The following is a 27,568-nucleotide window of genomic DNA, read 5'->3' as shown; positions in this document are numbered from 1 at the left end:
AGTGGACAGGAACACATGGGCGTGTGCCTATGGGCCACAGATCTCTTAAGAATGAAACTTGTTAATTTAAAAGTCAGGAGGCAGCTCATCAAATTATGGGTTGGGGGGTTTTGTAAGAAACGAGAAGACCCTGGTTTCCATGGGAAACAAAGAGCTGAGTGGTGGCTGATCCCAGTGTGCCAGACCCAGGTCATTGTCCCTGCGAACATCAAGGTGAGGACACCTGCTGACAGAGCCCAGGGGCCTGTGTCTCCCACTCACACCCCATTGGTGTGGCACTGCTGGGGTCCCTGGCCTGGACGGCACCCCTTTTCCCTTCAGGGCTGTCTCCCTCCTCCCAGGGCTGCTCCCGGTGCTTGGCCCAACTCCACCCTTCCTCAGGGGATCCCAGGAAATGTAAAGAGTATACAGTGCTCTGTTAATATGAACTAACGTGTGCTTACTGACGCATGTCATTAATTATCGCTACTCAGTGCTAACTCACGCAGTACTGTTAATGCACAGCTGGAGGATACGGTTGTCCAGGGATAGCCGGAGAGACAGAGCTGTCGTTGTGGACATTGTGGTCTGAATGGTGCACGTCCCTGCAGGGGTAGGTGTGGGAGGACAGAGCATATACAAGAGGCGCTGTCGGTGGGGGCTGGAGGGAACCAGGTCGGACGTCACTCAGGTGCCCCTCGTGTGTTAGTGATTTGATGACAGTGGGGCCCAGATTGGTGGGGCCACAGAGGTAGAAAGAAGATGGCAGATGGGGCTGGTTCAGGGAAGTGGCGTCTGGGACATGTGCTGTGACAGCCCTGGCCTTAGCCTGGCCTCACACCCACCAGGGGCTCACTGCTCAGCTGGGTCCCTTCCTAGGGTCTGATGAGCCCCAGTCCCCTGGGAAGCGTGGAGACCCAGCCAGGTGAGGGCAAGTCCACCTGCTGTCATGGGGGGCTCTTGCCACACGCCTGGGCCTCTCCCTTCGGGTTTGCCTCTGCTTCTACCATGCCTTGCAGCCCTGCACTGCGGCAAGATTCCCCAAATCTGCCTTGAGGAGGAAACCCCAAACTGATCCCCACTTCTTGAGGCCCAGTCAGTGTCCCGGTGCTGCCTCCTAGGCCCTCAGCCCTGACCACCTCCGCAGGTCCATTCTGCAGCAGCAGAGTGAGGCCACCCACTTCTGAGCACAGGCTTATGGCGGTTCTGCCTCTTTCCCACCCCAGGTGAACACGTGACCTTCACCATGACTGAAGGTGGTTTGCCTGTGGGTTTTGGCAGGGAGGCCATGCTTGATTTTCAAGCAGAATTCCGAGTGTCTTCCGGCTGTCAACCCCAGCTTGGCAGACAGGAAGGCCCATGTCCCCAGACAAGAGAAAGGTGGTATCCAGAGGAGGTGGCCTTCCTGGAGTCCTGAGTCACCAGGAGATTCTAACACACTTTAATTTCTAGTTACTCGCTTGCTCCATGGGGAAGAACGAGTAATGCAGCAGGGAAACAAGGGTCGGCGGTGCATATAGAGATTTGCCTTCCAGAACAAGAATGACTAAACAGGCCAGATTTGCATAATAATTTATTATTCAAGAAAACCGGGATTACAGGCCCTGGAAAGAGCTGATGCGCTGTCCCTGATTGGCCTTTGAAGGAATAATTAAATCCAGTGACCCCAGTTATTACATGGAAATGGGGACATTGAATGGGGCTTAATCGGGCCTCTAATTTTTTTAATAATCACTTCTGTGTTCATCTTATTAAAAATATAATAAATGTTCATTGTAAAAATTTAGGAAGCACAGATAAGGGAAAAAGGAAATTAAAATCATCTGTAGCTCTATTCTTGGGGGGGAACCACTGAAGCTTATCTGTGCACCCAGATTTCCCCACATGCTTGGTACGCATCTTCTGAAGAGGCAGCTCACCAAGCATAAATATTTGCTTGATCATAAATACTAAGCTGTTCTCTGTATCAGTAGAAATTCTGTGGCGCCAGTGAGAAGGCTGCATAGTACTCCTTCATGCGGGATTAGCTGCATCGTACGTCTGCCCCCGGGGGCGGGCATTTTGGGTTATTTCCAGTGTTTTGGAGTGAAGTGGCATTTGTTTCTGGCTTTGTTTTCCTGAGGAGGGCACAGGTTGGAAAAGCGTCAGAACAGATGCACATCACAGGCTGGTCTGGGGGACACTATGCCTCCAGCATCACCTGGACTCCAAGACCGGCCTCAGACTCTGCATAGGAAGGAGGGGGCCGTGGCTGGGTTGGGAGCTTGGAGGATGGACTGGGCCTCAGCCCTCACAGAAGCCCTGAGGCCACTGAAGACACTCAGGGAGGTTTGAGCTCCTGGCCATTCTCCCCACTCATGACTGTCGGCCGTCTTGAATGTACAGTGTACCCGTATAGTCAGTTCTAAATGCTTCACAAGATTACCTACTCAATTGTGACAGCAGTCCTGGGAGGTAGATAGGATGGTCATCCCCATGCCGCATGTGAGCAAAGGCACTGCCAAGTCAAGAAATACATTTCCCTGATTTGTCTGGACCCTTGCCACAGCCCCATGAGGGAGGCTGGGCAGGTATCTAAACGCCATCTGATACAAACTGACATTTGGGAGACTGAGGACTCCTTCAAGGGCACCAGGCCATAAGGAGCTGGGCAGAGACTCCAGTCTCAGGGCTCCTCCACACCAAAGCCCTCCAGTATAGTGCCCTCCAGCATGGTGCACCCCCAGTATGGCCCACCCCTAGTATGGCACCCCTCTAGCATGGTGCACCCCCAAGATGGTGTTCCTCCAGTATAGCACCCCCAGGTATGGCACACTCCAGTGGGTACCCTCCAGTATGGTGCCCTCCAGTATGGCACTCTCCACTATGGTACCCTCCAGTATGGCACCCTCCAGTATGGCACCCTCCAGTATGGCATCCTCCACTATGGTACCCTCCACTATGGTGCCCTCCAGGATGGCGCCCTCTACTATGGCACCCTCCAGTATGATGCCCTCCAGTATGGCACCCTCCACTATGGAACCTTCCAGTATGGCACCCTCGAGTATGGTAGTCTCCAGTATGGCACCCCTCCAGTATGGCACCCTCCAGTATGGTACCCTCCAGTATGGCATGCTCCAGTATGGTGCCCCTCCAGTATGGCGCCCCTCCAGGATGGCACTCCTCGATGGCCCCTATGATGAATGAGGTGCTCCCAGCCAAGGGGTCTTCAGGGTTTCCTCAGACTAACCCTGTTCAGGTTACCCACAGAATCCCAGAAACCTAGACTGGGCAAGCAGTGGTGTGTAGGGGTGTGTGTGTGTGTGTGTGTGTGTGTGTGTGTGTGTGTGTGTGTGATGAGGTCATGCAGGTGTCTGGGGGAGGAGGCATTGCTGGCAGGTATCTATATCTGGCCATCTTTTCTAGAAGCCATTCCCTTTATCTATGGGTCAGACTGTCTGCGAGATTTCGCACCCAGCCGGAGTCAGGTTGGGCTGTATATCAGTGTCAGTGCAGGAAACCCCAGAATTCCCAGGCAGAACGGGGCCCTCGGCCACATCCAGAGGCCCAGGCGGGGCCAGGGGACCAGAGTAGGAGCTGCTCACTTGCCCACAGAGGGATGATTCTGAGGGCAGCAAGTGACCCTGTGTCTCTTTCCCTCTCTCTTGCAGCCATGAAGTCGGGGGGCACACAGCTCAAGCTCATCATGACGTTCCAGAATTATGGGCAAGCCCTGTTCAAACCCATGAAGTAAGTGCTGGGGGCTGGTTGGGACGAGGGGGCCAGGTGTGGGGACAGGTCCATGCTGGAGTGTGCAGGCACCCAGTTTCTAGTGGAAAATGCAGTGTTTCCTCCCGGAGGTGTTTGGGGTGAACTGTGGGTGACTAATCTGGGCTTTCTCCCCATCAAGGCAAGTGGGCAGCACAAGGATCCTGTACCCTCACCCCCTCCTCTTCCTGGCCTCCCCAGTCCTCCCCCTCTCTGCCTTCATCCACTGGCAGATCATTCCTACCCCAGTGAGCATAAGTGTTTGAAACCAGGAGCCTGAATGTGGACAACAAAGAATGCCCCTGAAGAAGTGACTTCCACCTCTCCTGCATGCCTCAGGGGTCAGCAAACTTTTCCTATCAAGGGCCAGCCAACAGATATTTTAGGTTTGGCAGGCCGTATGGTCTGTGTCTCAACCAGTCAGCTCTGCTGTCCTAGCCCTAAAGCAGCCAAACGGTATGTAAGTGAACAGACGTGGCTGTGTGCCAATAAAGCTTTATTTATAAAACTCGCAGTGGGCTGGATGGACCCGCAACTGTAGTTTCCTGTTCTAAATAAAGCAGAGACATTGCTACCAAAATAAATATTAAGGCGCTCACTGGCACATGAAAATTTGTGGGAATGGTGAGAAAGGATATTTGAAAGCCGGGCCACCCCAAGAAAATTCACAAGGAGCATCATGGTTTTGATGTCTGCCTTGATTGCCCTGGGGCTTGGCTATCTACCCTGTGGTCCAAGGTTGCTCCGCCATCTTTGTTAGCTCCAACAAGGCTGCTTGTGCACCGGCAAGGTTTGCTGCACCCCCGAGAACCCACACGGACCGTGCAAGTTGTGTGTGAGCCTGCTTCTCTGGGCGTGGTGGGACTGTCCCAGGCTACCAGCCACGGGCTCTGCCAGTCGGAGAAGCTGTCTTTTGTTCACCAGATCTTGGCCGTCTGTCCTGACATTCAATTCTCAGGATAAGCTAGAAATACAGAGATCTTTTCTGCTTACTTTTCAAATTTTGAGAATGATGGTAACTAATTGAGAAGCATTCCAAACAGAATGTAGCTGCTAGTGTGTAACTTGTGACCAAAGGTCTGATGTTGTGTCCAGGGTGTTTCTGGGACTCTTGCTCTCATTCCTTGGGACAGATGTCCTGCTGGGGGCTTCCGCGAGGGTCCGCTTGACCTGTCTGTGACCTGGGGCTGCCTGGAGCAGGTGGGACTGAGAACCTTATTCACATAGGCGAGACAAAGGACACCGGGGGTGGGCAACAGACCTGGGGCCGCCAGGATACAGTGATATGCTGAGGCATGGTGAATGAAGCCACCTCCGATCTGTCGAGGGTTCATGCACAGCACCTCCTTCCCTGTGTCTGTGCAGGAAGGGAAGTTCAGGTCTCCTCCCGGAGAATCATATGGAAAAGGGAGCCGTAGAAAAGGCTATTGCAGGAGGATGGCTGGAGGCAGCCATGTTGACGACCAGCGTGGGTTCATGTACCCCTGACTCATGAGGGAGGACTGGGGAGAGACAGCTAGAGGGTATGCAGCCTGGGGACAGGCGTGGGCTCCTCATGGAACATTCTGGAGGGGACTGAGGCCTGGGGGCGGGCGTGGTGCGCTCCTCGTGGAACATTCTGGAAGGAGATGAGGCCTGAGGCAGGCATGGGTTCCTTGTGAAACTTTCCATCCTCTTTGGGCTTCTTCATGGTTTTGGCCCCTGTTGAGAGGAAACAGTTGAGAGGTCGTGGCCTCTCACAGTGGAGCTTTGCAGAAGGGCAACTTCTAGGTCCCTTGATGTCACAACAGTGCCCTTCCTGTCCCTCAATGGGGACAGGATCTGTGTGAACGCCTGCGGTCAGGGTGCGGTGTGGGCAGCAGCAACAGCAGCCCTGGTGACGCTGCCTGAGTGGCTGCTCATGCAGGCGTGGCCGGCCCGGCATTCCCTGGGCCAGGCTCTGTGCCCAGGGTTTACACGTTTGTTGTTTTGTCTTCAGAGCGCCTCTGTGAGCTACGGGAAGTAGTAGTATTCTTGCTGCTGTCCTGCCGTATAAAGGGGACGGCGCCAGGGCTTGGAGAAGCCGTGAACGTCACCCAAGGTTGAGCCAAGAGTCCAGGGTGCCTGGTCTCCGCCCCCACCTGGCCTCCCCCTGCCCGGCCCCAGCCCAGACTCCTCCTCTTCCAGGTCTCCCCTCTCCCCTAGCTTCCCCTGCTTCTGGCCTCCACTGCGGCCTCCCCCAGCCCCTCCTTCCCAGCCTCCCCCAGGTGCCCCCGCCTTGGTGGGCTCTATAGTCACTGAGCAGTACGGAGGTCTAGCAGGGTAGGACAGCCAGGCCCCTGTGTCCCCAGAAAGCTCACGTCACTCACGTCACTCATGTCACTCATGTCGCTCACGTCTGCCTCTTCTCTCCTGAACTCTCAGCCCCTAGCCCGTCTATAGCAGGAAGGAGAAACAACTGAAGGCAGAGGCCACCCATGGACAGCCTGGGGCAGGGTTTCTGCCGGGACTCAGCAAAGGCCTGTGAGGGTGCTGAAGCCAGGCTGAAGCCATAGAAACAGGGGTGAGAATCTCTAGGCAGCTGGGGAAACTGAGGCCAGAAAGGGAAAGCAGATGTCCATGGCCTGCCAGCTAGACTGTCAGAGCCGTGGTGGGCATCCTGAGGAGAGCCAGGCTCTCTCCCCTGCACACAGTGCGCTCCTGGGCAGAGGCCCTGCCGGCAGGGTGGGCACAGGGCAAGGGTTACAAGCGGTCGGCATGGGCCCTCTCGTCCCGCCCTCTTGCTGCTCTGCTGGGTCACATCCAGGTATTTCCAGGCCCCGGACTCCCCTCCTCTGACCGTGCCCTGAGTCTGGCACGGACTGTGGCCAGCAGCCTCCACTTCCTGATGACCCTGGGGCCCCGGGCCCAGGACCCGAGGAGGCTGCACATGCCATTCCTGTCCCCAGTGGCTGTGGTCTGAATATGAAAACACTGTGGTTTATAACCGTAGCATTACAAAATTAAAATCCGTGATTAATAGTTCTTTTTAAGAAAAACTTTCTTCTATGAGCTGCTAAAAGTTTTGTAAGCTGTCAGTACAATATTATGAATGAATTAGATGGTGGCACTTTTCCTCCAGAGGGATGTAAGTTACGAATTCTAGAAGAGAGACGGCCAGTGAGACGGGGATGGAGATGGGTCCTGCAAAGTGTGATTTATGTGCACATAAACGACTACTTAGAGTTTCATGGTTACATATTTTTTTAATGTTTTATTTATTTTTGAGAGAGAGAGAGACAGCATGAACAGGGGAGGGTCAGAGACAGAGAGGGAGACACAGAATCTGAAACAGGCTCCAGGCTCTGAGCTGTCAGCACAGAGCCCGATGCGGGGCTCGAACCCACAAACTGGAAGATCATGACCTGAGCCAAAGTTGGACGCCCAACCGACTAAGCCACCCAGGCGCCCTGAAGTCATTGAACACCACACCCTAGCACATTAGCTCACAAGTTTCTGGACATTCTTGCTTTAGGGTTAAAGTAAGATTTCTAACACGTTAGGGTCAAAACGTAACTCACGTATCATATAGTTCACTTGCTGAAAGCCTACGACTCAATAGCTTGTAGTGTATTCACAGAAATGAGCGTCCACCACAATCCGTGTTAGAACCTTCTGGTGACTCCAGAAAGAACCCGTACGGTGTTACCATCAACCCTCGGGCCCCCCTCACCCACCCTGTAGGCCCGGACGCCACTAATCCATCTTGTGTCTCTGGGATTTACCTGTTCTGGAATTTCCTGTAAACAGAATCACATATAAATGTGACTGGCTCCTTTCACCCCACGGTCATCCACACAGTGGCAGGTGCCAGTGCCTCACTCCTTTCTGGGGCCGAATGATACCATGTTGTGTGGATAGGCTACATTTTATTTACCCTTCCACCTGTTAATGGGCTTTGGAGCTTTTTCCAGTGTGGAGCTGTTAGGGGTAACGGTGCCATGAACACTCACGTACAGGTTTCTGCAGGGACGCGTGTTTTCCTTTCTCTTGGGTCCATACGTAGGAGTGGGGTTGCCGGATCTTATAACAACTGCACTTAATTGTTGGAGAGGCTGCCAGACTATTTTCCACGGGAGCTGCTCCCCTTACCTCTGCGGTGACCCTGCGTCCTGGCCAGTGGCTGTTATTATCTGTCTGTTTGATTCTGGCCCCCCTGTGGGTGTGAAGTGGTGTCTCCTTGTGGTTTAGACTTGCATTTTCCCGATGACTCATGATGTCGAGCATCTTTACATGTCCTTGTGAGTCATTTGTGGATCTTCTTTGGAGAAATGTCTATTCAAATCTGCCACTTTTCAGTTGGGTTGTCTTTTTTGTTAGTAAGTTGTGAGCATTATTTATGTTTTTGGAGCACAAGACCCTCATCACATGTGTCATGTCCTTTGAAGCACAATAGTTTTTGTTTGTTTGTTTGTTTTTGGTTTGTTTTTAATTTTTTAATGTTTTATTTATTTCTGAGAGAGACAGCGTGAAGAGGGGAAGGTCAGAGAGAGAGGGAAATACAAAATCGGAAGCAGCCTCCAGGCTCTGAGGTAGCTGTTAGCACAGAGCCCGATGCGGGGCTCAAACCCACGAACTGTGGGATCATGACCTGAGCTGAAGTCGGACGCTTAACTGACTGAGCCACCCAGGTGCCCCATGTTTGTTTTTGTTCTTAAGTTTATTATTTGAGAGACAGAGAGAGCCAGGGGGTACAGAGAGGAGAGAGAATCCCAAGCAGGCTCCACAGTGTCAGGGCAGAGCCCGACACGGGGCTCAAACTCAGAAACTGTGAGATCATGACCTTAATGCGAGGCTCAAACTCACGAACTGTGAGATTATGACCTGAGCCAAAACCAAGAGTCAGACCATTGACACACCAAGCCGCCCAGGCACCCCTGAAGCCCAAGGGTTTTATTTTGAGCATGTTCTGTGTATCCATTTTGGTGGCCTGTGCTTTTAGTGTAGTATTTACTGAAACAGTATATGAGCTATGTAAGCAGTGATGGAGGTGGGGTGTGTGGCTGCGGTTTGCCAGGTGGGTGCGTCCACGGAGCCAGCAGGCGTGGCCACAGCTACCATGTGTCCCAAAAGCAGCTGTGAAGAGCCGGTGGTTTGGCAAGGGGGGGTGGACTTAGCTGGACACACCAGAGGGTATGGCTTGTTGCAAGAAACCTCCACCTGCTCTGGAAAAGGTGCCTTCCAGGCAGGACCATGACACTGGCTGTGACTGCCTCCTGCAGACATGTTCCCGCCCCACCCTCACATGCCCACGGAGCCTCTGGGCCTGGTCTTGTGCCTCAGATGCACACTCCATGCAGACCCCGCCCTCCCGCTACTCAGCTGGGACAGAGCAGAGTGTCTGCTCCACCGCTGTGGCCCCAGGATCGGGGGCTGGTTCACGGGTGGCGCTCTGCACTGTGCACAGAACGAATGGGGGGGGGGGGCAGACAGTGCAGACGTGAGCATGTGAGCAGCTCCCCTCACTTTTGAGCATGACCAGGGCAGGCTGGCACAGGGTAGGAGGCTGGAGGGCTTTCAGTTGACTGAGGCTGGAGTGTGGGGCTCCGTCGATTGCTCCAGGCCAGGAGACCCGAGAGAGAAGGTGAGGGTGAATGCTGCTGGCAGAGGGGTGTGGGTGCGGAGAGAGGGGAGGGCGTCACTGGGTGTCAGGGGAGAGACGTGGATGCGGATTCAGGGTTAGGGTCAGTGAAGCGTTTTGACCCGGGGACGGGGACTCCCCGGGGACAAATGGGAGTGGCGGCCCAGAGCGCTGAGGACAATGGACCTGCGGCGCACACCATCTGCCACTTTCCTGCAGTGTGACCTCGCACACCTGCATCCTCCTCTCTGGGCTTGAGTTTCCTTACGCTGTCAGAGGCTGGATTCCAAGAGGCTGAGGGTCCTCTGAGTCTCGGGAGGAAAGGGGCTGATGCCCAGCCTGAGCTGGGTGGTTGGTTTGGTGGGAGCCAGGGAGTAGCTGGCCATTTCCCCCCAGAGCTCCCCCGAGCTGTGCAGTTATTTCTGGTGCTCCGGGCGCTCCGTGCTCATGGCAAATACCACAGGGAAGGTGAATATTTGATGCCGCTGCAGGCAGGCTGGGAACAGCACGCAGACGCGTTTCTGCTGGGTCACCCAGCACCTGGTGAGGCTGGTGTGAGGGGCCATCGTAGCCAACACTACCCCTCTGCGTTGGAGCCCAACAGTGATGTGGACACGGGCCCCAGAACACCTCCGGTGTCTGTGTGGGGTTTGGGACCAAAAGCACTCAGAACTTCGTGGGTCCCAGGGTCAGGACAAAGGGGGTTTGCGGGTCCCAGGGTCGGGATGTGGGGGGGTTCACAGGTCCCAGGGTCAGGACGCAGGGAGGAGGGGTGTTCACGGGTCCCAGGGTCGGGACACAGTGGGGTGTTCACGGGTCCCAGGGTTGGGACGCGGCGGGGGTTCACGGGTCCCAGGGTCAGGACCACACCATATTTTTGGGGGGCACAATTCAACCCATTGGGGCACCAAGTAAGCAGAGTCTCCACGCGCCAGCATCACCTCCTCTCAGGGCCGAGCTGACAAAGGTACTAAAGAGTCCTCATCTCCACTGTTCATCAACTCACCCTCCAACCATCTCGGGACCTCTTTTTCTACGTGTTTAGAGATTAGATTAGACCAAGAGCAAATATTGTAAGTGTTCGTAAAATCCAGTTCCTGCACATAGACGGCCTTCCCAGTTCTTCTGCACGTGGAACTCTACGCTGCTGTGATCATGCTTGTATTTTCAGAAGACCCTGTGGAATACGCCCAGAGTGAAGTGCTTGGCCACAGGGCAGGGCTGTGATTGGCGGTAGGAGGTCTTGCCAGAGCCGTGCAGAGGCCACACAGGGTCTGTAACCCAGCAGCCCAGGGCGAGGTTCCCAGGAGAGGGCCTGGTACCTGGGCTGCACACCGATGTCTATGCTTGCCCTGGGGGCTGCACAGGGTACTCACAGGCAGGCGAGGTGTTGTCCACACAGCCGGGAGAGGTCATAGGAGGTGAACATATTGATCCCAAGGTCTGCCCATAGGTCCCTGGGTTTGGTAGAATCATTGGATAACATCGGGGCCAACTGTGTGCGCACATCTCTGTGCAGTGCTGATACTTGGTGGTGGTGCCTGTCCCCACATGGGAGCACGCAACTGCTTCTCCCACCGGGTGCTTCTCTTCCCCCTTCCCTGTCATGTCTCGATGTGGGTGCAGCAAGAGCACATGTCCGAGGCTGCCGTGCTGGGTTTTGACCCTCGCCCTAGAGAGGGCCACTTGCTCCTCTTTGCGCGTCTGCCAGGGGTTTTCGGTCTCTGCTCTGGCCCGTGAAGGAGCCGGTGATGGATAGCTGATGGCTGTGTCACTTGCACCAAGTCATTTGACCTTTCCAATCACAGAGGTAGGCTTTATTTTTACTGCCAACTCCCCTTCAAGGAGGAGGAAACTGAGGACCCAGAGGATCCGGCCAGGGCTCTAGTCCAGGGTTCCGGATGCCAGTTCCTGGCCCTTCAAGCAGCATGGGGCTAAGGCAGGGCTGTGGTGGGGGCCCTGAGACCCACCCTGCTGGGGTCAGGGTTCTCTGCAAGGAGGCACTCACTCCGAGACCCCTCCCAGCCGGCAGATTTCTGGAGGCCCCACACGTGGTGAAGAGGCCTAAATACTCCGGCTCATCTCCTGTTTGTTGTTTATCTGTGTTCATGGAGCACAGAGAAGGGCCTCTAGCCCCATGTCTTGTCCACCTTGGTTCATCTGTTCTCTGCAGGGCCAAGCCGTGGCCCAGGGGCTGGAACTGAAACTCAAGTGTGTGTCCATAGCCTGCAAACTGGCCACCTGGTTTTCTTTGCAAAGAATGGAAATGTGTGTGTGTGTGTGTGTGTGTGTGTGTGTGTGTAACCCAGAGAAACTGTCCTCAAACAGCTGTTTGAGGCCCAGGAATTCCTAGCAGTTGAGATACATAAACAGGCAGCTGCAGAAGAATGTTCAGGCTGTGGTAGTATCTCTAAACACAAAACCTGGAGCCTCCGCTCTGCTCCGACCACGCCTGGTCCACGGGCAGGGTGTGTACTGAGTGCAGGAGGCACCAGCTGGCAAGCAGGGCCCCCTGTGATTATGACCTTGGTCTGAAGACCTGCTTCCTGTGACCTTGGCCCTGCTCTGGGCTGCAGCCCAGTTGCCTCCCCCAGGGGCTGAGGGCCCAAGGGGCTGTGGGGCCGTTTCATCCCTCTCGGGTTGAGCAGATTTGGTAGGAGACTATCGAGCTTAGCATCAACTTTCCCAGGAACTCTGGGGCCACGCAGGGAGCCATAGGCTAGAGACCGCTAGCCGACCCCCCCCCCCCATTAACCTGCATGCCTCCCACATGACCAGTGTCCAACCGGGGGCCAGACTCCTGGACAGGCACCCTGTGCAGGGCCCTTTTCCTGTGCTTGCATTTCCTCTGGGCAGGTCCTGAGCAGCCCCTGCCCCTCACTGGGCCCCTGTCTGACTGTGGTGTGAGGTCCCCGGGGAGCCTGAGTTCCTCAGTGTGCAGGGAGTATGCTGCCCTGGGCCATCATGGGGCAGGAATTCTGGAAACAATGGTTGGACGTCCTGAAGTGATGTCTGTGTAGTGGCTGTCCAATGCAGGGAAATGGCTGGGAGGTGCTGGCTTTCCCCTCTGTCCCGGGGGCCGGTGCAGACAGAGAAGCTGTGGTAGGTTCTCCGTGGTCCCCCCGTGGCCAGGCCTGTCAGCAGGTTTTACAACCAGCCGGGGCTCCAGTCTCCTTCAAGTGTGAAACCGTGCACGCTGTTTGCACTTCACAAGAGGCCTCGTGAAAACTTGTGCCCACCTCCCCACCCCGGGCCGTAGAGGCCCCCCCGCCCTGGGGAGAGGGCCCTGGCTTCTCGGCCACCCTTCAAGGAGGGACATATGGCCACACTGTTTACTTTCCCGTTTCACTGCCATAGCAGCGACATATGATATCGTGTAAGTTCAAGGGGTACAGCGTGTTAATCTGACAGGTTCACACGGCAACCCAGGTTAGCTGGCAGTCGTCTGTGGTGGGAACAGTCAAGATGTGTTTTCCTAGCAAGCCTGCAGCTTAGGATGTAGTTCTGTGCTGTGTGTGAGGCCCCAGGCCTACCTGTCTACCAATTACAAGTTTGTATCTTAAACGACACCTCTCCAATTTTTAGTGTCCTTCAGCGCTCTGGGTAGATGAGCCTCGTGGCTCACGTGCAGACACGCAGCTAGACGGTAGCCACTGCGGGTGGGCTCCTGGACCTCCCTGGGCCTCCACGTCCTCTTCTGGGAAATGGGTCCACATGCCAGCATGGGTCTGGTCACTCGTCCATCCCAAGGGCCCTAAGCCAGTGCTTCCCGCTTGGCAGGGCTGGGAGAGGGGCTGAGGTGCCAACATGGGGCAGTCCACATCTCATAGGTGCACAAACCCAGGTAGGAACCAGGGTACCCTCAGAATCACTGAAGGAGCAGCATAGCCAGGACACGAAGGGAAGGGTCCCCAGTTCCCCCACCCATGGCAGCTGGAGGGGCAGGTGCACGGCACAGCAGATGCCCCTGCACAAAGCTCTTTGTCAGGCAGGAGGTGCCGACAGCAAATCCCGTTTGCAGTGCCGGGCGGACCCTGCTCAGGCCACAGGCTTCCTCCACGATCGCTGCTTCACTGGGGCCCAGATGTGACCTGGGAGGGCTCCGGTGGGCAGGTGAGACGCTGTGGCATCGAGTGCATGCAGAGCCCAGAGCCCCAAGGTGACCACCAGGCTGTGTGAGCAGCAGGTGAGGTTCCAAAAACAGATTATCCTGGGAATGGTTCCCTGAACACACGAGAAGCTGTGCTCCTGCCCTGTCCTGTACTGTGCTCACAGTGCCAGGCGCCTGGCACAGGGCTGGAACAGTGCTCAGGGTGAGAGCGCAGGTTGGCTTCTGGATGGACCTGGGCACAGATCCAGAGGACCGCTGATGAGGCCGCATAAGGTGGGAGGGCAGAAACACGGGGTCTTGGCTGCCAAACAACCTTGGGAGAAGACCTTTGAGCCGGGTTTTACAGGGTGAATAGGAGTTCTTCCTGGGTGCAGGGGGATTTTGAGGAAAATGCCCTACACACTAAGGCTTGGGGAAGTAAGATTTTGAGGAGCAGTGAGCGAGCAGTTGGGCGTTTCCAAGGATTTGTCATTCTCTTGATAAATAATTCACGTTTTCTCTCCACTGGTGCCCTGACCCAGGCCCCTAAGGCAAACTGATTGCCCAATAGCCAGTCACTGGGTGTGGAGCCGGCAGAGGCCTGGGCCTGACCAGATGTGAACAAGGAGCGCTTTGTGTCTGTGCTCAGTGTGGGCCAGCCTCCAAGCCCACGTCCCACCCTTGTTCCGACCGGCTTCCAGGAGCCCCGGCACCCTCCCCTGTGGGCAGCCAAGCCAGCCTCCGTCCGACCGGGGCCCACCCGCCAAGAAGCTGGGAGAGCCCGTGTCTCTGCTGTGGACCCTGATGGGTCCTGGGGACTGGCCCACCCTCTCTGGCACCCCATTGGCCAACTTACTTCCGACTCCCTACCTGGCGCCTACCCCAGGCCCCCGAACAGGAGGAATAAGGTCCAGCCTGCAGGGAGCCTATGTTCTAGTGGGACGAGCAGTTCAGAGGGTGCATCCTCCAGAGAAGGTTCCCACTGGGCAAGGTGACAGAGATGCTTTCGCGACAGGCCCCTCCGATGGTGTCTGTAGGGTTCCTTCCCCAGGCACTGGTAGAGTGCCGACTGCACGCAGGCGCAGCTCTGGGCTACAGGGCAGGAGGTGGTGGGTAAGTGAGGCCTGGATGGCAAGGTGAGAACCAGACACATGAAGGTCTAGGACAGGCTGCCTGTGGTCCCGTCTGAGACTGGTGGCCCGCACAGGTATGGAGAGGCCACGGAAGGGCAGGGTAGGCTGGAGACCCAGAGCAGGCAAGCCCTGTGGCCTCCCCGTGACAGGAGCCGAGTGCAGCTTTAGGGGCCGGAGGAACGTGGTGCTCCCACAGGGAGGGCTCCCCGCTGCCCCTCAAGAGCACCCTGACCAGAGAGCGAGGTTTCATGGCAGTCAGCCCATTTCCTGTGGGGTTCCCCGAGTGCCGCAGCTGGGCCTCAGGACAGGAGGAGGGCCCACAGACAGTGGGGCAGGTGCGCCCACTGCACCCTGACAAAACCCCTCAGGTCTTAGCAAGGAGCAGCCCCCCCCACACATTGCAAGGGATCGGCATTTCCTGTGATCTGATCTTCATGGGTGAGAAGGTGTTGGCCAAGAGGCACTGTGCAAGGACTTCTTGGGGGGGTGGGCTCTNGGGGGTGTGGTGGGACTGGGGGAAGGGGGGGCGCAGGGGTCAGGCTGTGGCCCAAGGGGGTGTGGCAGGACGGGGATCACACTCTGGCCCGAGGGGTTTCTGAGGAAGCTCCCAGACCAGTGTGGGCAGTGGGCAGGAGGTGCTGTTGTGGGGCACGTCCCTGAGGGCACAGGGCAGCTGGGTCCAGGGTCCTGGCAGTGAGGAAGGAGCGGGGTGAGGGTCCCAAGCAGCCCAGCACTGCTGGCCGTCTCCAGAGCAGCCTGCCAACACCATTGGCCTCCTACCAGGACCCCCAAGTCCTGGGAACCCTCAGGAAATGGCCCAATTGGGGAGCAGATGGCCACTGAGGAATGAAAGGCTTGAACCCCTAGGGGCCTGAGCGGCAGACCAAGACCAGCTGGATTTCTACTGATGCTCCCCCTCCAGGAGGATCTGAACCCTTAGCTCCGAGCATGGTCTCTCCAGCTGGCTGCAGAGGGGGATGGAGGGGCGCTCAGCGAGGCCATTCAGGGCAGGGAGAACAGCCTCCTGCGAGAGCAGGTGTGCACATGTATGTGTGTGTGTGCACACACAGTCCAGTGGGCACATGGGAAGTCAGGACTAGCACCGCTCCCTGCTCAGGGCTCAGCGGGTATGGGACGGGCTCCTCTCTGGCTGGCTATTGTCTGGTGGCTCCTACACAGTGACCAGGCTCCTACACAGACCAGCACCGCCTGTGACACTGAGCGGCTCAGCCATCAGGTGGGAGGACTAACAGGCACCTCATTGTCAGGAGGTGCCACTGAGTATTCGCCCCTTCCAAGTACCCCTCCCCTCAACGCAACACGAACATCCGCTGCTCGCCTTGTCAGTGAAGGGATCGGGGTCTAACTGTCATCTTCTCGCCCATCACGGTGACAGGGATCGGGGTCTAACCATCGTCTGCTCGCCCACTAGACCACTAGCTCCATGGGGCGCGCCCCAGGTCGTCTTCCTCCACACTGTATCTGCAGCACCAGCTGCTTAGTAGGTGCACAGAATGAATGAGTGGAATAAAATGAATGGATGACTAAACAGACCAATGCACGTAGCCCACCAACAAGGGGCATGTGGGCCCCTGAGGGTTCAGAGCAGCACCTGGTGTCTGGGGCAGCAGACGGGCCACACCTGGCACTGGCTCAAAGGAGCAGGGCCCCGGCAGGCCATCCAGGCCGCTGCGGGTAAGCGCACACAGGGCACCCAGAGGCCAGCAGAGGTCTCTCCGGACCTCTGGGCAGGCGGGGGTCCATGATGCGGGGTGTGCACAGTCCCTCCAGCGGCCTGCAGGCAGGGTCTGCAGCCGTGATGCCGCATCCCGCTGGGAGCCTTCAGCGTGTGTCCGTAGAGCACGCAGCCCACGTGCCTCCTGATCGCCTGGGAGCGACGAGCAGATGCCACACTGCGTGTAGCCATTTACCTTACAGGCCCCTGCTGCGGGGCACTGGGGCTGTCTCTAGCTTTCTGGTTTATGTTTAGAGGTTCCCCCCCCAAAATGGACCCTATTAACTGAAAAGCAAATAAGTAACAACCTGAAACAGGCTTTCAAGAGACTCTCCTGGGTCTTCCTGGGCTTCTCTGGACACAGTCGGGGCAGCCCACAGGAGGCCGAGCCAGCCGGACCCTCGTGGCCCAGAGCGGCCAGCATCTGCCCTGGGCTCCTTGCCCAGCAGCGCCCTCAGAAGGCACTGGCCATGCTGATTTCCACCACACTGAGAACAAGCTAGACTTAATCAGCTTAAGGAGCACCCTTGGGGGCAAAGTGGGTCTCTCCTGATCTGCAGGGGTGTGGCCAGGAGCGCCCTGTGAGGCCTGGGAGAATGGTCTCCTTCCTCACCAACCTCAGCCTCGCTCCCCTGGTGTCCACTGCAAGACTGGGGCCCTAGAGCCCCCACACACGACTGGAGGACACAGTGACCTGCTCTGCCCCGGGCAGCTGAGCCCACAGGAGAGACTGGCTTGGCGCTATCCCCTTGGAGAAGGCGGCACAGCCCTTGCGAGAGGCCGAAAACCCAGGGGGAGCTGGCTCAGAGGAGTGCGTGCTGAGGACCGTCTCAGCCCTCGGGACCTCTGCATCCACAGAGGGGGCCCTGGAGGCTCGGCCAGGGGCCCACTGCCACGGCCACACAACCGCACAGCTGCGTGACACCAGCACCAGGGGCCGAGGAACTGTCGCTCCATGCTCTGTGTGTGGCCCTGTATGTTCATGCCAGGTCACCTTCTCAATGGCCCCAGAGCGGCCGGGCCCCTCCAGCAGCTGAAGTCACTCCCAAGTGACTTCACCAGCTACCCCCAAGCCCCCCATTGAGTGACCATGAGCCAAGACTGCATTAGTTCAGGCTGACCACAGATGGTAACCATCTTCTGCTCTCATGTGGCAGCTGGGAATTCCTTTGCTTAACAGAATTGAAAGGAAAGGAAATTATGAACAATTCTCAAACAGTTGCAAGAGAACCTGGCAGGAAAAGGAATAAACGGTAAAAACTGAACAAAACCTTTAGGGAGGTGGCTCTGACCCAGCACCCGCTGTGCCCCCGTTGTACAGACGGGAAGATGAAGTCCATGCAGGGGCCACACAACTGGCTCGTGCTAGGGCATGTGAGCCCTTGGAGGCTTCTGGGAAAGATTATCCCCTTTGTTTGAAGGCAAACCAGCAAGTCATTTTTCCCCAAAAAATGTTCTCCCAAACAGCAATATCGAGATGCCTTTTTGTACTTTTCTCGGGTTATCTTGGTCTCTGGGGTGCCTGCCAGCATGTGGGCCACCATTCTAATTGTCTTAAAAGAGAGAAAACTAGAAGGAGGGAAGGAAAATACGATCTTCGTTTTCCTTGTGCCGGGAAGGAAGTGGAAGCGGGCACTTGTCTCCAGTCAGGCTGTTTTTTATTCCTCAGAAGGACATTTTGCAGACTCCAGATCTCCTTAAACAAGCCTCAGAGAATGTGCTGGAATGCAAGCCCCCACCGTCTGGATTAGTTTGTTTTTCTGACCGGAGGAAAAACAACATCACAGCAGCCACGTTGGTGCTGAATGTTCAGGCCACTTAGGAGATGGGGGGCGCAGTAGCTTCGAGTTCCATTACCTTAGAGAGAACGATGAACCACAGAGCTTCACAGATGCGCCCACCCGGACGGGGCTTCACTACGCAGATGCGCACACCTGGAGGAGGTGTACCCATCTCCCTGCTCAGTCGTCCCCACGAACGCCAATGCTCTGCTGGAAGGGTATTTAAAGCACAGTACATCTTAAACTCTCAAGCAAATCAATTTCCCCCTTCATTGCAAGTATTTTTTTTAAATCTTCATTTATTTTTTAAGGAGAGAAAGTGTGAGCGGAGAAAGAGGAGAGAGAGAGAGAACACGAGCAGGGGAGGGGCAGAGAGAGAGGGAGACACAGAATCTGAAACAGGCTCCAGGCTCTGAGCTGTCAGCACAGAGCCTGACGTGGGGCTCGAACTCACGAACCACGAGATCATGACCCGAGCCGAAGTTGGATGCTCAACGGACTGAGCCACCCAGGCGCCCCCACTGCAAGTATTTTTAAATGGAAATGACTTCAGGCTTTCTTTACAGTCACAGATCTTTGAATCACTTTTAAATTGGTTTTCATTGAGTTGACCCTAAGAGAGCGAATTTTCCCACCCAGCCAAAGCAATGTGTGACTTTTCTCCCATGCAGCCTGCCTTAAAGAGACCTGTAGGAGGGGCGGGAGCTGCAGGTCTGAAGGCCCCTGTGGTCCCCTGAATGGCAGAGGGTCACCTATGGTGTTGAGGCCCCGACAGCCAAGGCTCGAGGGCTGGCCAGTCAGGAGCACGTGCCGCTCTGTGCCCAAGCAACATAGCACCGCAAGGAAAGCCGTCTGCCGGCTGTGGCCGTCAGGAGGCCCAGGGGATCACAGAAATTTTGCCAAAACCAGAAAATGGGTTGGTAGAAGCCCCCGCCACGGGCACAGTCTTGGCCTGCTGTCTCCTGATCTGTGGCTTCTGCAGAGGAGGGCCCAGTGGCCTAGCTCAAAAAGCTACCCGGCCTGCACAATGCCAAGAGTGTCAGCCAGGGGACGGCTCAGGCCCCCTCTGCAGGTCACACACCACTTCCTCCGTCAGGACCGGCTCAGGCCCAGTGGACAGTGCCCCGACTCAGGCAGGCCAGCCCCGGGCACCATCAGGCCTTGGTGGCCACCCTGACAGGCTGAAGTCCTGTGATCGTGCAGGTCCCTCCCTACACCCGCTCTCCCTAGAACTAGGCACCTGACCAGCTGTCACATATCCAGACAGGGCCAGAGCCAGGTGACTGAGCAGCCCAAGGGCAGGGCCAGGCCCACGGCCTGGCTCCCGCCGCACCCCTGTGCCTTCCCCGCCAGGCCCCGCAGAGGCCAGTCTGCTGGCCTATCTTCACATCTGGATTAGAAGTTCTTGTAACTGTCACACCTCCAAGTGCTTGTGGGACGGGCATGCTTTCCGGGGCTGAGGGCACCTGAGTGCGTGTTCCGCTCGGCACAATTATGCAGGGTCCCCTCAGCCCACGACAAGTCCGCACCAGGGCCTCCCCAGTCTTCCCAGCTTCTGCCGCCCTCACTCCCAAGGTTTCCCTGGCATCCCCACACCTGCAGGTGAGCCCCAGGGGCCATGTCCCCGCTGCAGCCACTGAGGCCCCAGAACTTGCTCAGACCCACACTGCTGTCCGCCACTGAAGACCGGCTGGATAAACAGGTGCCCAAAGGTTTGAGAAAGACAGGCATTTTTACTAAACATATGGGGCCAGGGCAGGTGATACCAAAATTAGCAAGAAATACTGAAAGTCGGTTATAGGGCTGAAAGATCACACTGAAGTTAGCTGCCAGGGAGAGGCCCTCCTCTCTCCTTCTAGAACCTCTGCCAGCCGAAAACCTGATATTAAACAGCTTAATATATCTCTTTAATGACAAGGTGGTTGTTTTCTGCTGTGTGAATGATGGGAAGATTACCCAGGATAGAAAGGCTAATTTTCGCTTCTGTGCCTTCATTTGGTGAGTCAGGGATCCGCTGTGTTTAGAAGGAGAAGGGAGAGGGTTCACCTTATCTGGTGTTTTGCCTCCTGAGGTCATCCCTGGAAATGGGAACTAGGGCCCATCCTTTCTGTGGCATCTGCCCGCAGGGTATCAGCCCGGAGCACGGGAGCCTAGAGATGAGGGGATCACCCTGGATTAGCCAGGTGGGCCCTGAACTCAGCTCCAGCTGTCCTCAAGGGAGGGATGAGGAACCAGAGAGAGTGGTGGGACCGTCCTAATGAAACTGCTTCTGTGCTCAGTGACAGGCTGATCTGTCCCACAGGCTGTAGCTGGCCAGCTCCTGCCTCGGCGTGTCAGGGGGGCTGAGTCTGTTCATTAGAAAAGATGGCTGGGCCCCTGGGTGGCTCAGCTGGTGTCCTCAGCTGGTGAGGGTGTTGGTGGAGAGCCCTGGCTTGGCTAGCTCAGCAGCCTATTTGTGTGACAGACCAAGCAGGGAGCCCGGCACCTGGGAGCCCCTCGTGCGTGTACCGGCCTGAGCCCCCTTATCTGCTGTGCAGAACCCGCTGGCCAGGCAGGCATTTGCCCCCCCACACCCTCAGTGGGACTGGCAGCATGGCAGCAGCAGTGGAAAGGACCATGGGCCCTTGCTGCTTCCAGAGGTGTTACCCCCGTGGGGCCTCACCTCAGGGGGCTGCGGGCTCACTCTCCCCATCAGCCTGGAGAGGGTGGGAGTCAGCGCAGACGGACCCTTCTCTGCCAGCTGTTCCCCTGAGGTGTCCGCAGAGAGAATGTGGCCCAGCCCCTGCCCACACCGCCTTGCCCACCAGAGACTTTCTGGGGCGCCACTGGGTTGAAGCAGGGCCATGGGCGCTGAGCCAGGCCCTCCTGTCACCAGCTGAGACCTCTCTGACTGGCTGTCACTTGGCTGTGGATGGGGACGCCTCCCAGGCTGCCGTGGATCCACACAAGCTGCTTAGCAGGGCGCCCAGCTCCTAGGAAGAGCCAGTGCGTGTTGGCTTTTCTTCCCCCACAGGCTTTGGTTAAAAGCTGCCAACTTCCTCTATTTTTAACCGAGCACAAGATTTCTGTTTTCCCACAACTTAAGGAACATTGAGATGTTAATAGTGGCAGTGGGAACTGGGGAGGGAGGCATACTCGTGGAGGGGGACTGAGTGGTCCGCAGTGTGGGGTGTGGATATCACAGTTGTTGGAGGGGCCCTGCCCTGGGAGCAGGACCTTTCTGGGGACCCTGACCCGGCTCCAGGCCCGTGGGGTGTCCTAGTGGCGAGAGGTGGTTCTGATCAGGGAGGAAACGCAGATGTATGGGGCCAGCTGGGGCCTGACTTTGGGGGGGCCCTGAAGAGAGAACCCAGGACCTGCCATTTCTAGCTGTGTGGTTCTGCATGTGCCTCTCTTCCCTTTTCTGACCTCAGACTTCCTAGTCATTAAAATGGGGACAAGGACTGAAGTCTTGAGGGCTCATGTGATTCTTACTGGATTCTACCTCTCTGGCTTCTGTCAAAACAGAGGCACCTTTTCTCTCAAAATGCTCTGCATCAGGTCTCAAAAGTCTAATAAATGTAGCCGTGACGGCGTGACCAGATCTGAGGAAGTAGACCGCATTGTACAACCTTCCCAAAGCTGCCACATCACCGTGCCCACCCCCCAACTTTGGTGTTGCCAAAGTTTCTATATTCATTCCCTGTGCACCTGCGGTAGATGACCTCAACGTTAGTGGCTTAAAGCAACACAAATGTGTTCTCATGCAGTTTTGGGGATCGGAATCTAAGAGGGCCCTGCAGGCTGTTCCTTCCAGAGGCTCTGAGAGAGAGTGCATTTCCTTGCCGAGCAATGCAGGTAGCCTCCAGAAGCTGGAGGAGGTGAGAAAACGGATTCTCTCCCTGAGCCTCCCTTGCGAGGCCACCATGCAGCCTCTTCTGCAGTCAGATCTCCCTGTGTCTCCTTCTCATAAGGACCCTTGAGATGACATACAGAATAATCTCCCCATCTCAAGGTCCCTAACTTAATCATAACTACAAAGTCCCTCTTGCTATGGAAGGAGATTCAGACCACAGACTTTCTGGGAGAGGCCAACATAATAGTCATTCTCACTGTAGTATAAAGTACATGATCGGGTCTTCTTGACTTTACTTCCGAGCTAAGGGAAGTAAGTCCCTCTAAAGGAAGGGGTTTGGTGTGGTCAGCTCCGGAGGGGAAGGAGAGAGGGAATGTGACAGTGTAGCAGGCGCAGGCCCCAAGAACTGGTCCTGAGCAGCCCCTTGCCAAGGTTTAGCCAGCTTGGGTTCACAGGTGTCAGGGTGCTGAGGGTACCCCTGGGGGCTCTCCGGGGACCAGCTCCTTCCCTGAAACAGTCCCTGGCTGTGGTTTGTGCCTGATGCCTCAGCTGCTGTCTTCCAAGGAAAGCCAGCCATACACTTTTCCATTTCCCCGCTGCTCAGGCCTGCTGGAGGCCGGGTGGGGCCCACACTGACCTCAAGGTCCATCAGGGTGGGGCTCTGAGGCCCTGACTGCTCCCTGTATGGGAGGCAGTGACCTGTGGAGGCAGGGTGGGAGGGGGTGGGAGGTTCCTCCTGTCCCTGATCCCCTCAGAGTGGCTGTGGCCCAGCCCTGCCCTCTCAGTCTGCAGGAGAGGATGGTGACTTCCTGGTGCTGTGCCTCCAGGCGTTAGCCGCCTGGTCTCCCTACCCGTCGTCAGGGCAGGCACAGGCCGTGGGTGCCGAGCCAACCCCACAGCGTCTGATAGCATCTCCTTCCCACGTTTCCATGGCCCACGCCCCAGGAAGAGGCCCAGAGCCCCAGGTGGGCCATGCCCTTGGCCTGCCCTCCACACCCAGGCCCAACTTCCACCACAACACCTGGAGGAAGAGAGGCTGCCAGGGGACTGGGTGTGCTGAGTGCGGCCTCCTGCCGGGTGCAGCGAGTTCAGTACTTTTCCGAAGCGTTTCCCCTAAATGGCTGGGTCAGCAGTGGCAGCTCCACTCCCTGGTGACTCCCTGCCCAGGAGGTGGCCGGAGGCTGGCAGACCTCCCCACAGAGGGGACCATGTCCCGTCTCCTGCCTGCCCTGTGTGCGCAGAGAAATCTCTCCGCCCTGTGCTGGTCCACGCTGCAGCCCAGCCCTGAGAACACTGTACGACCCCCTGCAGCAAGCACCCCGGCTCTGAGACCCTCCAGGTTCTCCCCTCGGGCATGGATTGGCTGGTAAGGACACCCTGCAGGAGCTAGGCTGTGGCTCATGTCACCTCACCTGACGGAGCAGGCGGGGGCCCGGTGGGCTGGACTCCGTGCTTCTCCTGCTGTCACTGCTGGTGCACGGCCAGATTTCCACGATGCTCATTGATTTCAGCACAGACCCGGGAGACCGGCAGGCAGCCAGCTTGTCCCTCTGGAGTGCCCTCACCAGAGTCCTGGCCCTCTTCCTGGCTGACTGCTCAGGTGACAGGGCCTGGGGTCGGCCGGCCACACCCAGAACCCTGTTCTCCTTGTGGGGAGGGAGACACACAGAATTATCCCCACTTTACAGCTGGGGAAACGGACAGCACGCTGGCTCAGCCCTCCTAGCTAGCGATGGAGAGCTAGGTCTGCCCAGTGCTGACCTGGGCACCTTCACTGGGCATCTGTCTAAAACAAATGACTGGAGAGGCCCACACCAGAGCCCACCTTCCAACATGCCTGCCCCTCTTATCTTTGGGTGTTTCCTGAGTGCCCAGGTTGACCCTTATCAGGACTGGTTACACTAGGACCCCTACCAAGTCGCTCACAGCCTGTAGGGGTGTTTCACACATCTGGAGGCAGGCCCCAGGGGCACCTTGGAGCCTCTTGGAAGTGAAGAGTCACTGAGCACACAGACAAAAAGCACTTCGCCACCACCTATCTNTGTCCCTCTGGAGTGCCCTCACCAGAGTCCTGGCCCTCTTCCTGGCTGACTGCTCAGGTGACAGGGCCTGGGGTCGGCCGGCCACACCCAGAACCCTGTTCTCCTTGTGGGGAGGGAGACACACAGAACTATCCCCACTTTACAGCTGGGGAAACGGACAGCACGCTGGCTCAGCCCTCCTAGCTAGCGATGGAGAGCTAGGTCTGCCCAGTGCTGACCTGGGCACCTTCACTGGGCATCTGTCTAAAACAAATGACTGGAGAGGCCCACACCAGAGCCCACCTTCCAACATGCCTGCCTGCCCCTCTTATCTTTGGGTGTTTCCTGAGTGCCCAGGTCGACCCTTATCAGGACTGGTTACACTAGGACCCCTACCAAGTCGCTCACAGCCTGTAGGGGTGTTTCACACATCTGGAGGCAGGCCCCAGGGGCACCTTGGAGCCTCTTGGAAGTGAAGAGTCACTGAGCACACAGACAAAAAGCACTTCGCCACCACCTATCTGCGTTTCCAGGGTCATTCTGCAGAAGGGGTATTTGGAAGCCAGAACAGCCAGGCAGAAGACCTGGGGTTGGGGAAAGAGCCACCTCTTTGTGTAAGCAGCCTGAGGACAGAGGTCACTGGAAAACCCTGAGGCGGGAGAACGTGAGGGAACCAGGAACTGTTCCGGAAGCTGGAACTGTTCCGGAACCTGGTCACAGAGCTTCCAGGAAGTGGCTGGGCTCTTCCCAGAGTAGCAGGGCTCTGAGCCACCTGCTTTTCACGTGTTTGACCTGATTAGAGGAGTGGGCTGGAGTGAGGGAGAAATGAACAGATGCGAAAGCGTGGGCAAATGGAAGTGCTCACTTGTTAGCATTACAGATCAAGTCACCGCACATCAGGCAATAAGGGGTCAGTATGGGTTATGGATAGTGGTTGTGGAGGTGATCGTGGCAGTGGTGGTGGTGGGGAGGTGGTGATGATAATAGTGAAGGTGGTGATGGTGATGGAGATGGTGATGGTGTTGATGATGATACTGGTACAATTGAAAAAATGAGAGTGGGAAGAGCTCAAGACCGTGGATCAATTTGTGCCCCTTTGCTGTCCTTCCTCCATCAATGCTTCCTTTGTTTATTGCACACCTGTTCTAAAGCAGGCGCTTGGCTAGGCACTCCCGTCCCCAGACCCTGCCAACAGAGGTCGAGTGTGGCAGCGCTAAGCTCCTCAGTGGAAGGCCCATGCCAGGGAAGGCCCGCCAGACTGCCAGGGGAAGCCCATGGGGGTTGGGACAGATCTTGGGAAGGATGTTGGCGGCAAGTGCGGGTGGAGAGCCCACCACAGGCGAAGGTGCAGAGGTGGGGAAGGCCTGGGGGCTGGGGCCGGGAGTGGTCTGCTGATGGAACGGCAGGGGTGAGGAGAGAGGAGGGCAGAGCTGCAAAGGGCTGTGAGGTTTCTGCTTGCAGTAGTCCTGGGCTGGAGGTAGGTGACATGGACATGGGGTGATGAGGGGCATATGTGGGAAGATTGAGCCTGGCCAGCACCCTGTGGCCCCAGCTCCACCCACTCTCGGGGCCTCTCCCTCCTGCCTGGGTGCCCGGCACTTGCCCGGGGCTCACTGCCAGAAGGCCTGGGGGCTGAGGATGCAGGAGCCAAGGCCTGGCCACAGAGGCTGGGGTTGGCCTACCCTGACTGCCCGCCTGCTGCCAAGCCAACAGCAGAGCAGCAGTAATGGGATGTGCTTGTGACTGGATTCATGCCCGTGCTAGTCACTCATCTCTGGGTGGAGCCTGGAGTCTCTTCTGCCACAAATGCAGCAAACCCAAACTATGTTTTCACACCACCCAAGGCTCCTTTGTGGCCGCCCTGCATGGCCGTGCCAGAAGAAAAGGCAATGGACCAGACCCTGCTTCTCTCCAAGACCCTTCCTACAGCCCTGTTATAGCGAGGGGTGTGTATGTGTGTGTGTGTGTGTGTGTGTGTGTACACCTGTGTGCACACGTGGCCTGTAGCAGGCAGTCAAAACTCTGGGCCCTGCCCTCGCTGACCCCCAGGGTGTCACCAGGTCTGCCCCTCCCTGGACTCACAGCCTCTGGATGGGGTAAGGACAGTTGGCCCCCAAGGGTGGGGAGGTCTGTGCCGCCATAGGTCTTGCCCCAGCAGCCCTGAGTGGGGCTCCAAGGGCTGGAACGTCACTCAAGCCTCCACCTTATTGGCCAGGTCACACGTGATTCTCCCCGCCCTACACTTTCTAGCACGGAGAAGGCCCCCAACCTCTGGTACATTCTTGCTGGGTTGAGGGCTGAGTTGTCCCTACTCCCAGCCTGGAAGGTGGACACTGTCCTGTAGACATTGTCTACATCCACTGTCCAGACATTCTGTGCAGAAGCACAGAACAGACCTGGGTTTAATGCAGGGAGCATTTTTGCCCTGACACGATGTTGGAAATTCCCTGCTTACAGAGGTCAAACGCACGGTCACCGGGGTCCTTGCTCCCCAGGCGTCTGCTCCGTATCTGTGTTTACAGAACAACGTTGCCTGTAGAGACTATAGAGAGTCCCGTGTGTGGTTTCCGGTCCCACGGCTGGGAAGCAGCGTGTGATGCTCCTTCGGGGAGTTCACTGTGGGGTGTGGATGTCAGAGCCAAGGGGTCCTGGGATTCGTTTGTCTCCCTGGGAGGAGACCTGGAGGCCAGGGAGGGGCAGGGCCACGTCAGCGCCACACACACAGCCGCCCGGAGGCTGCACTGCTCTGCTCAGCCCACCACACATGCTGCAGGTAGGGTAGCAGCTAGGGCTGGGCTCTGGCTTCGTGGGGGGGACCCACAGCACTGCTGCAAACAGAACCCTCCTGTCTGCTTGCCAGTCCAGGAGGGTCCAGGAGGAGCCTCAGGTCATCCTCACTGTGGCATCAGGAAAGTTTTGTGAAGGAGTTTTCCTCTGAGCAGTGGCTGGAAATGGCTTGCACTGTAGGCTTCAACCAGCAGTTCCCAGCAGTGCAGAGCGTGGTAATGTGCTTGGAAAGAAATGGGTTCCGTAGTTGGTGTAGTGTTAAGAAACAGAGTGGCTGCAGCCCTTATCAGGGTCTTTATGGTGTGAATATGCACTGTTGAGACCCCAGAGGGTGCTCTAGTAGGTGTGTTACTCAAACCCTAACCTCTCTGAGGACTCCTTTTGTGCTCGAAGCCCCTGGACCTGGTTGGGCGGGAGACACATTTGGGAATGCTGACTTAGCCTTCGGGAGACAGGAGAGGAGGCCGGTTCCAGGGAGGTGGAAGAGTGACACAATGACAGCAGAGCGGAGCACAGGAGACACGTCGGAATCAGCAGATGACCCTCACTCAGGCTCAGGAGAGGGGACGGGGGCAGAGGGAGCTGATGCTGGGGAGCGGGAGGAGGCCGACTGTGCAGTCCTAAATGGCAAGTACCCAGTGGGACACCTCTTTAGACTTCAGAAAGGGGTCTCCCGGGTGGCCCCAAAGAAGCTTCCCAGACTCCCTCACGTCCCCAGGGAGACACTGTCCGGGCAAGGGAGCTGGTGGGAGGCTGAGAGCAGGTGGAGGGATGATTTGTGCAGCCTGAGCCTGGCTCCCAGCTCACGCTCCAGGGAAGCCACCTTGTTCTGTGCAGGGGTGGTTCCTGGAACGCCATGGC

The 27,568-nt window shown here is 57.0% G+C and overlaps 1 protein-coding gene across 1 annotated transcript in view; it reads left to right on the top strand.

Moving 5' to 3' along the window:
• The window catches only part of FAM20C (FAM20C golgi associated secretory pathway kinase), a 48,948-nt gene that overhangs the window by 9,305 nt on the left and 12,075 nt on the right, over positions 1–27,568 (top strand). Inside the window, exon 3 of the mRNA XM_077758816.1 lies at positions 3,630–3,708. Coding sequence (XP_077614942.1) covers positions 3,630–3,708 — 79 coding nt within the window. The remainder of the gene's footprint in view (positions 1–3,629; positions 3,709–27,568) is intronic.

This window comes from Crocuta crocuta, unplaced genomic scaffold (assembly GCF_008692635.1).
Source record: "Crocuta crocuta isolate KB4526 unplaced genomic scaffold, BGI_CrCroc_1.0 scaffold273, whole genome shotgun sequence".
NCBI classification, from domain to species: domain Eukaryota; kingdom Metazoa; phylum Chordata; class Mammalia; order Carnivora; family Hyaenidae; genus Crocuta; species Crocuta crocuta.
This window is presented reverse-complemented; position numbering and strand designations above follow the sequence as displayed.